At 39.2% G+C, this 12,380-nt stretch overlaps 2 protein-coding genes and 1 long non-coding RNA gene across 7 annotated transcripts in view; 1 reads left to right on the top strand and 2 right to left on the bottom strand.

Annotated features, from left to right (window-relative positions):
- Positions 1-12,380, top strand: part of LOC124384638 (eukaryotic translation initiation factor 4 gamma 3-like) — a 1,295,064-nt gene that overhangs the window by 942,165 nt on the left and 340,519 nt on the right. The window lies entirely within an intron of this gene.
- LOC124384642 (eukaryotic translation initiation factor 4 gamma 3-like) overlaps positions 1-12,380 on the bottom strand; it is a 75,999-nt gene that overhangs the window by 37,307 nt on the left and 26,312 nt on the right. Inside the window, exons 7-8 of one of the 5 annotated variants that reach the window (XM_046847672.1) lie at positions 2,115-2,183; positions 1,572-1,607 (exon numbers count right to left, since the gene is read on the bottom strand). The exons of the other annotated variants lie outside the window; for them this stretch is intronic. Coding sequence (XP_046703628.1) covers positions 1,602-1,607; positions 2,115-2,183 — 75 coding nt within the window. The 3' untranslated portion in view covers positions 1,572-1,601. Of the gene's footprint in view, positions 1-1,571; positions 1,608-2,114; positions 2,184-12,380 lie in introns of those variants that run through there. 5 annotated transcript variants of the gene reach the window in all.
- On the bottom strand, positions 4,790-11,654 carry LOC124384676. The gene is made up of 7 exons (XR_006925457.1): positions 11,619-11,654; positions 6,611-6,676; positions 6,286-6,455; positions 6,067-6,193; positions 5,807-5,878; positions 5,498-5,720; positions 4,790-4,889 (listed from the first exon to the last, which is right to left on the bottom strand). It is a non-coding gene; the product is annotated as an uncharacterized LOC124384676 (long non-coding RNA).

Genomic DNA, 12,380 nt, shown 5'->3' with positions numbered 1-12,380 from the left:
AATGGGAGATTTGAAATGGGTCTGTAATTCGATAGCGTGTTTGGATCCAAATGAGGTTTCTTAATGAGGGGCTTAATAACTGCTAACTTGAGAGATTTAAGGACGTGACCTAAAGATAGTGAGGAGTTAATAATATTGAGAAGAGGCTCACCAGCTGTATGTAACACTTCCTTCAATAGATCAGTAGGAATGGGATCTAACTGACATGTTGTAGATTTAGCTTTGGTAATAACATTATACAGCTCTTCCTGTCCTGTACATGTAAAACAGTGTAGTTGTGGAGTTGTAGGTGAGATTGTGTCAGGAGATGCTGTCAGAGGTTGGACCGCCACAATTGTTTTTCTAATGTTATACATTTTTTCAGTGAAGAAATTCATAAAATCCTCACTACTAAACTGTGATGGAACACATTTTTCAGATCCCTGATTTGTAGTTAATTTAGCTACTGTACTGAAAAGGAACCTGGGATTGTTTTTGATCTAATGTTTAAAAAAACAAACTTTAGAACTTTTTGGTGTTTGCTTATCTGTCATTTTTCAGTTTTAACTGCAATAAGATTATTTCTGGATCTTGTGTATTTAATTCTTGGTTTTACTACATGAGGAATAGATACGGTTTCTATAAACTGGGCTGTGTGTGAACTTGTAACTATTTGGTTTGTTGTATAAATGTTCTCATAGTCGTATATTTCCTGATGTCTTACCAGTCAGATGTTGTGAAGTATCCTAGAGATGTTATCTGATAGCACTGCTGCTCCAACTCTGCTGGGGTGCAGGCCATCAGGGCGGAAGAACCTCGGACGCTCCCAGAAACAGTTCAGTTATTAATAAAGAAAGTTTGTGCTCTCGACACCATGACTGTAACCATTCATTTAGTGCAAAGAGTCTACTAAACTTCTCAGCCCCTCGCTGGTAAGTGGAAGAGGTCCTGACAATGATCCTCGTTGTGGGTGATGTGCCCCGTCTCACCAGGATCCTGAAATCCTCTTAAGATCTCCGTTTGCCTCAGCCGGTGTTCGCTCCAGCATGATGGAGAACAACCGCTCCGAAGTTCTCGTTCAGGATCGCGGTACCTGCAGCGGACATCGAGAACACGAGCACCAGGAAAACAGCGAGTGTGCACCTTACTATTGTCTCCGGTGGCGGACATGCCGGACGATGGAATCTCAAGGATGGTGGTGAGGCGATCTCGGCCGGCTTTCTCTTCATGCTGCAGTTTCATCCGTCATGACCTGCCCCCATCCTGCTGCCACCTAAAAGATAAATAACAACAACAATCTGCACTTACTTTATCTTTAATAAGAGTTTACAGTAAATACATTTACAAATAAATACATAAATAAAATATATAAATAATAATAAATTGGCAATTCACACAACAAACAAATTAAATACATTTTCAGTACACACACACACACACACACACACACACACACACACACACACACACACTAAATCACTATCTCTCTAATCACACTTAATTCCTCCAGGATTAATTACAGGTTGGTGACCTCTAACCTCGTGTGGTGCTGATGTTCCTCCTCAGAAGTCCGTCTGCTGTCTGAAGTCTCAGCTCCACCCTCTTCAGGTCATCAGACTTCATCAGGGCTGTCAATTAAACACAACCTATGTTTATCTACACTTATGATACCAGGACGAGAAAACCCTCTGAAGATGTTCTTAAAGGCAACATTTGTGCTGGTTTAGAAATAAAACTGCATCAAGTCTACCAACCAACACACTGCTTTTTACACCACAAACACAAACACTTTTCTCTTTTCTGATCAGACGAGCTGCCATTTGAGTTCACTGACAATGTTCTTATACTAACAAATGAAATTGATCACAGTATGATTTTTAACCCATATTGATTATTTTTTAAAAGCCCTCTGTAACAACCAGCCAAAAATATGCCGCAAGCGATTAGATCAGACATAAACAATAGTATTTCAAATCAATTTTCAAGCGAAATGATTTCATAAAATAACTATGCTGTCACTTTTACTCAGCTCTTCTATTATTATTACTCAAGTAGTAGAAAATCTACTGCCCACTGGATCCTGTTTGGTCCAGATCTTCCAGTGAGTCTAAATCTAGTGTGCAATAACAGCTCACCTGCTCAGTAATGAAGTTGTTCCCATCCACGGTTTCAGGAAGAAAATCAGCCCAGCTCAGTTTAGAGTCCTCCATAAGGCCTCCACTTCCTTTGGCTCTAAAGTGAAGAAAACACAGCAATGACTTGAACAAAAAATAACCTTTTCAACTAGTATGACAAAACACTTTCCTTTTTCAGTCCTGTTCTATAGAAGATCTCCTCACCATTTGTTTGCAGAGAAGCTGCAATATTTCTGCAAATAATATGCGGCTCTTGCCACAGGAAGTAGTGGTTTGCTAAATTCACTGGAATTCTCAAGAAATTAACAATTAAAACAAACACCAACTTCCTTTCCAGCAAAAATTTATATGTATAGTCTCAAATGTAACTGTAAATACATTATTAATAATTCTTCAAAGAGATTCCTCCTTCAAGCACAGGATTAACGAGCTCCGCATGTACTGCCATACATAAGGAATGTCAATCCATATCATCTGCTATCTCGAGGGTTTCTGAGAACCTGTGTAAACAAGGAGAGTAAGAAAATGGGGAAAAGAGAGCAAAAAAAACACAGACAAAAGTCTTATTAAAGTTCTGATTCTGTTATAAAATTCTCTGAAAATGACCAAATGTAAAAGCAAGCGTATTCATAATAATGTTACAATAACCCCATTGGGTGTAAATATGTCATCAAGCTGTGGACATCTCATAGCGCAGACAGTAGTGTCTCTGGCGCCAGTGGAGGCGAGCTGTGTGGTGCAGGAATGTCACTCACCCTTTAAAAACTGAGATGTGGAGAGGATCCCAGCCTGCAGCAGCTGATGAACAGATGACCCACGTGGTCTGGTTTCGCCCAGCGTGGTCCAGATCACTGCATGAGATCATTACTTTGTAATCATTTATGTGTAGAAACTCCTCAATAATGGATTTAGAGCGTTTCTCCATTTCCTCCTCTGATAGCGCAGGCTTGTTTGTAGTCGAGTCTGGCACTGCGTCCAGTTTTACTGAAACACAAGAGACATGATGTGTCATGACTAAAATGCTCATGCATTAAACTGAATTTAGTTTCAAGAACACAGTTTCACAACATGAACACAGGAGAGAGCTGAAAAGGACACAGACTACATTCACTACAGACTCACCTGATGCTCCGGATGTGGCTCTAGCGCTAGTTTCTCCATCGCAGCCGTTCTTCCAGTTCAGCCGTCGTCCCCCGAAATTCGGTCCCAAATAAATCTTATCATCAAGTACTTCAGGAAAAATGTTTAATAGAAGATATTTACAGCTGTCAGACGCGAGTAAGTTGTAAAAGCAGATATTTGTTTACTGGCGGTTCATAAACATTTCATCGGTTACACTTGAACAGCTGTTAAAATATTAAACAACAGGAAGCACACTTTTATGTAATGTAGCTCTAGCAATTTCTCCAAAAGCATCTTTGTATTGGTCTATAAATAAAATAAGTGCGTTTGTTAACATGTGCTCAGTTAAAGATTACAGGCTTTAACATGAAACTTTTACAAAGCCGAGTATTACATAAGCAGCAGCAAAAGCTTACTAAACCACACACAAACTTTAATATCACTACTAATATCATTTACTCATGAGGCCTAAATCAAAAGCTAGAACTTAATGTATATTCAATATGCTACATTAAAGGTATAATAGTGTACAACTTTGCAGGATGGTAATTAGAACAATCCTGAACAATGAAAATGTTTCTACAATGGTGTCTTTGGTTGTTTACCTTGGCCGCCTCTTAAAGTCCATCTCTTAGCAGCGGTGGTGAGAGAATAGAGTTTCATTTTGTTTCAGCAGTTTTACCACGCAGTTATGAATGATGGACTCGGTCAACATCCGCAACTTAAACAGCTCCCGATGAACTTGACGTTACCTGGTTTTTCTGTGAGCTTTGTTATTTGCCTCCTCCAGCTCGTCCTGAAGCCTCTCACAGTCAATCATCATAAAAACTAAAAATCTGTGCAATTAAAAAATACAAATATTACACATGAAGATACCATAGAAATTTTACAGAAGGACGGGTTCAAGCCTGATAACAGATTATCCACTTGAAGCTTCATTTGCAAATTCAGTAGATTTAGATTTTATTCTGTGGGGAAAATGAAGAGAAAGCCCTCTTGAGAGAAATGATGCTTACTGAAACAGCTGCTTCCAGTTCCTGCTGGAATATTTGAGATATTTGAGTCTCTGGAGCTGAGACCCTGTGGGTCCGGTGGCAACTTATTTTGGTTACACTGTAAAAGCAGAGAGTGAAGCAATGATCTGTGAAACAATATTCCTTATTTGGTTTTAAAGTTGAAATAAAGCCCACATGTCAGGGGGCTTACCTTGTGTAGCACCACATCAGGTATGGATGGAAGCCCCTCTGGCTTCTGCATACAATCAGGCATGAACTGGATGCTCAAAAGAAAGTCTCTACTATATTGTATCCTCTTATTCTCCATCTCTGGCTCTGAGGAAGGAACGAGCAAAAGCAGACATGAAAAGTAGTGAAAAACATGATGAAGTGTGCGAGTCAGAAGAAGTAGGTCTCACTGTGCATGGTGGTGTTGTTGGGCTCTTCGACAGGTGAAAGGACCCCATCGTTGCTTTCATCCTCAGAGCCGGGCTCGGGTTCGTTCTTGCTCGGCTTCCTGCGCTTCGATCTCATCTGCTGGTGTTTCTGCTGAAGCCAGATGCTCCACAATCACAGGAGACACACTGGAATTCTCGACTGTGGTTGAGACTGGCTCAAGGTCAAAGTCAGACTGCTGGAAAGCGAGCTCTGGCTTATCCTAACACACAAACACACCCAATTAATAATAAAACACCAGGATTACTGTGAATTTGTAGTGTAAATGTAGGTTTCACACATTCACCGAAGTGAACGACAGCATTTATATCTTTATATATAGTTATTTAAAGAAATACTCCAGTGTTGCACCTCAGTTTATATCTACAGTATTTGTAGTCCATGTGCAATAACTACAACCAAGAGCTAACATGCCTCCTAGTTTATTGAGACGAGCAGAAAACTTTACTCATGACTCGATTACAATGAAAGTCAAAGGGCAGCTGTGGGAAAAAGGAGGGATTATGTGAGATTTTTATACGCCATTACCAAAAGATAATATTGCATATTGAAATTTAAAGATGTCTAATTCTTTTATTTGTAGAAAACGTATTTAAAAGTACGGGTCTTATTTCTAAAAGTACGGATTTGTTCTTTCAGGCTACTTTTGTATTCAACACGTTTAACATGCACAACAGTTTAACAATTTGCAATACGTCTTAATTAAAACATGTTGGAAAATGCTGGACTACACGTTTAATTTAGTCACATTGTAAAAGATTTTGACCGATTAAAATCCAGTGCAGGGACAGGGACGAGCCCTAAACTCACCTCTCTGAGCGATTGGGAGTCGTCAGGACGAGGAGCCGTGTCTGTTTCGGCTCATCGATGGTGAATAGAGCAGAAGCTGGAACCTCTGGGGGCACGTGCACAGGCTCTGTTTTATCTGGCTTTGGTGTGACGGCTTGTGCAGGACCGGGCTCAGCTGAAGAGGTAGACTTTTCAGTGCCATCTAATGCAGCAGATTTTACTGAATAACTCTCAAGCTGTTCATCTGTAGACAACAGAGACAGTAGCAATTAAATCACAGACTAGACGAGTCAAAAATCTAAAAATTATAATAGAGATATTGGGACTCACCTGGTTTCAAGTCGCCAGGAGCAGGTGGGCCCTGAGCTCTGTCCACATTATAGACGTGCTCATTTTCCACCACTTGGTTCAGTTGATGGGATTTGAGGTGGAAAGTGTGAGGATAATCAGAATTAGGGAAAACAGATTGCACACATGAGTAAAAATAGTGGAAAAGGGAAATGGTAATACAGGTAAATATAAGGAGGAAGACTGGTGAGCTATTAGCCAGAAGAATCTGCTTCCTCTATGAATGCGTGTGTGACTGTTACCTGCAGAGGCATAGGGACGGAAAAGACATTTCCCACTGGCAGAGTGGGCTTCCGACTCCTGCCAGCTTCTGATATGATCTCCTCCGTGATGTCCTTGTTGTCCTGGTTAGGATCTCAGACAACGATCCTAATGGGAAATAAATAGCACATGATCAGAGATAAATAGATTCATTACTCAGTAAATAAACCAGTACTGAAACAAAGAGTAAGCACACGCACCGTTTTCCTCTTCCTCTTGGTAGATGGATGTTGCTGCAGTGGAGGGACATTTTGACAATCTGATTTTAGTAGTCAGTTATGTTTTATAGATCGTTCTGAACCATAATCAGGTCCCCAATAATATCACAGATTGGATACCACTTTTCATTCATTCCTCTTCATTTAGTTCCCTTAAAGACAGAGTAAGTGATCAAGGGGTTTACAAAATGAGCCGTTTGGCTGCCGTAAGTAAAATCTAAATGAACAGTGTGTTTAGGTGATGAGGAAGTGATGGGCTTTAGTTTATTCTGTGTGAAAAACAGTGTGTGTTTGAACTGTACATTACCAGCATTTGTTCTTCTGGAGAACTCGCAGTCATGTTCACCACCACAGGAACGTAGGTCACCCAATACTGTTGATTAGAACAACATGAAAATGTCTGTCACTACATTTGACATCATATTTAATGTTCTCTCTGATACTTGCTCAATACAGATCTACAACATATACAGAATATATATTTGTCAATATTTAGTGTAATTGAAGAAATGAGGACGGATATTTCTGTATGTTGTTGCAGTTTTAAAGTGAACATTCCTATTGCAGTAAACAAAAGAGTTAATGATCCACTTCTTTCTCTTCTTTTCTCACTCCATGAGAAGTGAGAAAGCTCAGGAGAAATGTAAAGGAACGATGAAGCAGGAAAAAAAAAAAAAGGTTTGGAAAAGCCAAAGCTTCACATCTACAGTATGTAGAGACGATGAGACACAAGTTGATGCTGTAGATACTGTAGATTTATTTATTTTCTCACCATCGCTGCTGATGTTCTAAGATTATTCTAACGCACTTGTTTTTCTCGTCTGGTCCCAACAACGGCCTTCGATTTAATAGTAGACTTACAATGTTTGCATGTTACTATGACAGCATGACATTTGACTATGACGTTTCATTGGTGGATTAAAAAGATTGTTGCACCAATCAGGGATGCTACGTCACAGAGATGGTGACGGCGCGACTCTACATGAGCTCCTGTAGTGTTTCTCTGTAGAAACACACACCCGGGTTAGAGGCGAGCGCCCCCTGCTGGACTTTTGTTCGGTAAGCTTTCCAGTCTATTGATCATTGCTGTTTGTTTCTCCACCTCCTCTTCACCTGGCATCCGTATCAGATCTCGAATCGCCCATTTATCATTCCTTTCAGAAAATATACACAAAGTGCAGGTCACAAAGTCATTCCGATTGTGAACACCACATCAGCTTAGATAACGTCTCATGTTAAAAGTCCACCGCCAAATCTTTCAATCGGACTGATTTTAATCGGAATGACAGGATCGCGGGTACCTGCACAGCGACATCGAGAACACGAGCACCAGGAAAACAGCGAGTGTGCACCTTACCTTTGTCTCCGTAGCGCGGACATGCCGGACGATGGAATCTCCAAGAATCACAGTATGACGTTCCGCTCGGTCGAGATCTCAAGGCGGTGGTGGTGGCGGGCGTGTCTTCCGCTGCTGCAGCATCCAGGGTCCGTGGTGCACCGGTGCCGGAGTGAACGATACCTGGGCGGGCCACGTTGTAGGTGCGCTGGGCCTGGGCAGAGAAACACGCGGAGTTGAGGTGCTGGGAGCGTTAGATTCAACCCGGGAATTTACCTGGGACGAGTGAGCGTCCGCCGGGATGTTTCCAGCGCCGCTCCGCCTCGCAGCTGGGCATCGAACGAGTTCTTACCTGTGCTCAAAGGCAGACACACAGCCGGCATAGTGCTTATAATAGCAGATAGAGTTAAGATACAGAGATGTGATAAAGTGAGAGGGAATGAATATAGTCAACACTAGTGATAGTCGAGTTAACTAACTACAGGCACAAGACAGGAAGACAAAAAACAATTTAGGATTATTAAAAGAGGAAAAAAGGAGAGATAAATAGTAAAGTTTGTTTAAAACACAGTCAAACACAGGAAGCTACGTCACAGGAAGCCTGCAAGCAGAGAGTCTCCTTTCCACGTCATGACCTGCCCCATCCTGCTGCCACCTAAAAAGATAAATAACTAACAACAATCTGCACTTACTTTATCTTTAATAAGAGTTTACAGTAAATACATTTACAAATAAATACATAAATACAATATGAAAATAAATAATAATAAATTGGCAATTCACACAACAAACAAATTGAATAAATTTTTCACTACAAAGTCATTTCCCTAAAAACAGATCTTTCTTGCTTTGTTTGTTGCAAAGTCATCAATTACATCATCGTTGCAAATCTGACCAGCACTTGTATGGTTGATGTTTATGACAGCGAGGCTGCTGAGGTGCTCTTGTGACATGGTGGATCTCAGGTATGATTTCATCAGTTTCAGTTTTAAAAAGCTTCTTTCTGCTTCAGCTACAGTCACTGGAAGTGTAAGACAAAGTCTTGTGAAAAAAAAAGCTTGTTCACGTGAAAGAAAAGTGTTAATGTTTTTTTTTTTTTAAAGTCAAGTAAAATCTCAAACCAGAGGCAAATCTCATCTAATTGAGCCACAAGATCTTTTGCATGAAAGTTGTTTTAAAAATCTTTTCACTTTTTCTATCAGTAACTACACTAATAAAGGAGAGGTAGAGGGAAGATTTGAACAATTCATAACAGCCCCCAAAATACTTATAATTCTTATTATTATCATCATCATAACTGCAGTTGGTTATAGAAACAGATGAATTGTAACTCACAGGTCACATCCTCAAGTCAGTCTCACACTGCCCTCTAGTGGCAGGGTCAGGCATGCTTTTTTGCTTAATTCTGTATAAATATTATTAATCTTTATTTGCTTTAGTTTTATTTAATGTTGATCTCTGTTTTTCTTGTTTCTTCTCCTCCTTGTATTCACTACATGGAAAATATTCAATAATAGAGAGATAGATTGTGATTGACTGTGATTAAAATTTTATAGTGCCTTCATCCTGTACAAACAACAAATCTCTATATATACAGTATATATTTGTCAATATTTAGTGTAATTGAAGAAATGAGGATGGATATTTCTGTATGTTGTTGCAGTTTTAAAGTGAACATTCCTACTGCAGTAAACAAAAGAGTTAATGATCCACTTCTTTCTCTTCTTTTCTCACTCCATGAGAAGTGAGAAAACTCAGGAGAAATGTAAAGGAACAATGAAGCAGGAAAAAAAAAAAAAGGTTTGGAAAAGCCAAAGCTTCACATCTACAGTATGTAGAGACGATGAGACACAAGTTGATGCTGTAGATACTGTAGATTTATTTATTTTCTCACCATCGCTGCTGATGTTCTAAGATTATTCTAACGCACTTGTTTTCACGTCTGGTCTCAACAACGGCCTTCGATTCAATAGTAGACTTACAATGTTTGCATGTTACTATGACAGCATGACATTTGACTATGACGTTTCATTGGTGGATTAAAAAGATTGTTGCACCAATCAGGGATGCTACGTCACAGAGATGGTGACGGCGCGACTCTACATGAGCTCCTGTAGTGTTTCTCTGTAGAAACACACACCGGTTAGAGGCGGCGCCCCTGCTGGACTTTTGTTCGGTAAGCTTTCCAGTCTATTGATCATTGCTGTTTGTTTCTCCACCTCCTCTTCACCTGGCATCCGTATCAGATCTCGAATCGGCCCATTTATTATTCCTTTCAGAAAATATACACAAAGTGCAGGTCACAAAGTCATTTCCTAAAACAGATCTTTCTTGCTTTGTTTGTTGCAAAGTCATCAATTACATCATCGTTGCAAATCTGACCAGCACTTGTATGGTTGATGTTTATGACAGCGAGGCTGCTGAGGTGCTCTTGTGACATGGTGGATCTCAGGTATGATTTCATCAGTTTCAGTTTTAAAAGCTTCTTTCTGCTTCAGCTACAGTCACTGGAAGTGTAAGACAAAGTCTTGTGAAAAAAAAAGCTTGTTCACGTGAAAGAAAAGTGTTAATGTTTTTTTTTTTTTTTTTTTTAAAGTCAAGTAAAATCTCAAACCAGAGGCAAATCTCATCTAATTGAGCCACAAGATCTTTTGCATGAAAGTTGTTTTAAAAGCTTCTTTCTGCTTCAGCTACAGTCACTGGAAGTGTAAGACAAAGTCTTGTGAAAAAATACTTATAATTCTTATTATTATCATCATCATAACTGCAGTTGGTTATAGAAACAGATGAATTGTAACTCACAGGTCACATCCTCAAGTCAGTCTCACACTGCCCTCTAGTGGCAGGGTCAGGCATGCTTTTTTGCTTAATTCTGTATAAATATTATTAATCTTTATTTGCTTTAGTTTTATTTAATGTTGATCTCTGTTTTCTTGTTTCTTCTCCTCCTTGTATTCACTACATGGAAAATATTCAATAATAGAGAGATAGATTGTGATTGACTGTGATTAAAATTTTATAGTGCCTTCATCCTGTACAAACAACCGATAATCTCTATATATACAGTATATATATATAGGAGGAGTGTGTTGAAGCCAGAAGTCTGTCCTGAAGGTGTAACAGCACTTCACTGAACTGTACACTCACACACACACACTTACATTTAAATGGCTATCTCTCTAATCACACTTAATTCCTCCAGGATTAATTACAGGTTGGTGACCTCTAACCTCTCGTGTGGTGCTGATGTTCCTCCTCAGAAGTCCGTCTGCTGTCTGAAGTCTCAGCTCCACCCTCTTCAGGTCATCAGACTTCATCAGGGCTGTCAATTAAACACAACCTATGTTTATCTACACTTATGATACCAGGACAAGAAAACCCTCTGAAGATGTTCTTCTTAATGACTGAAATCCGTATCAGAGCTCTTTTATAGAAATATATATATGACTGTATAATGCTGCTGCCATTAGGACATTATTTCACATCACATGAATCTGCTGCACTTGTGAGTGGATTTGATTCGGACTTTTCTGATAAGCGTCTCTAATAGATCAGTGTAATTATTATAATATTAACGCTTAGTGGTGTCTCACCGTCAGACAGTCTCTGTCTCTCTGAGAGACGCAGAGACACTACAATTATCTCATACATACAACTGAGCATATCATTTAAACTCACACCTAGAGGTCGACTGATACAGGATGACCAATATATGTTGCTGATTTCTTTTGTCTGATATGTTTGTCCAAATAAAATCTCTACAAATTTAAACCTATTTTGTAATGACACTGAATTGAGATTTAAAAATAAACTAATAAATCTGTGTGACATGAACTGACTCATATTTCTTTTCCACTTATTACACTATTTATAACTTTTAGAATAAACTTTAAAACTGGACCAATATAAAGTTTATTCACAAACTTTTACTAAACTGAGTTTATTCATATGATCATCACCATTCATTACATCACATTACCTCTGTCTTTGTCCCGCTTTTCTTCTTCTACACTTTTCTTCTTTTTATTTAATTTTGATCTCTGTTTTCTTGTTTCTTCTCCTCCTTGTATTCACTACATGGAAAATATTCAATAATAGAGAGATAGATTGTGATTGACTGTGATTAAAATTTTATAGTGCCTTCATCCTGTACAAACAACCGATAATCTCTATATATACAGTATATATATATAGGAGGAGTGTGTTGAAGCCAGAAGTCTGTCCTGAAGGTGTAACAGCACTTCACTGAACTGTACACTCACACACACACACACACACACACACACACACACACACACACACACACACTTACATTTAAATGGCTATCTCTCTAATCACACTTAATTCCTCCAGGATTAATTACAGGTTGGTGACCTCTAACCTCTCGTGTGGTGCTGATGTTCCTCCTCAGAAGTCCGTCTGCTGTCTGAAGTCTCAGCTCCACCCTCTTCAGGTCATCAGACTTCATCAGGGCTGTCAATTAAACACAACCTATGTTTATCTACACTTATGATACCAGGACGAGAAAAACCCCTCTGAAGATGTTCTTCTTAATGACTGAAATCCGTATCAGAGCTCTTTTATAGAAATATATATATGACTGTATAATGCTGCTGCCATTAGGACATTATTTCACATCACATGAATCTGCTGCACTTGTGAGTGGATTTGATTTGGACTTTTCTGATAAGCGTCTCTAATAGATCAGTGTAATTATTATAATATTAACGCTTAGTGGTGT

The sequence above is a fragment of the Silurus meridionalis genome, chromosome 4, assembly GCF_014805685.1.
Source record: "Silurus meridionalis isolate SWU-2019-XX chromosome 4, ASM1480568v1, whole genome shotgun sequence".
NCBI classification, from domain to species: domain Eukaryota; kingdom Metazoa; phylum Chordata; class Actinopteri; order Siluriformes; family Siluridae; genus Silurus; species Silurus meridionalis.
Note: the sequence above shows the minus strand (reverse complement) of the source record. Positions and strands in the feature narration are given on the sequence as shown.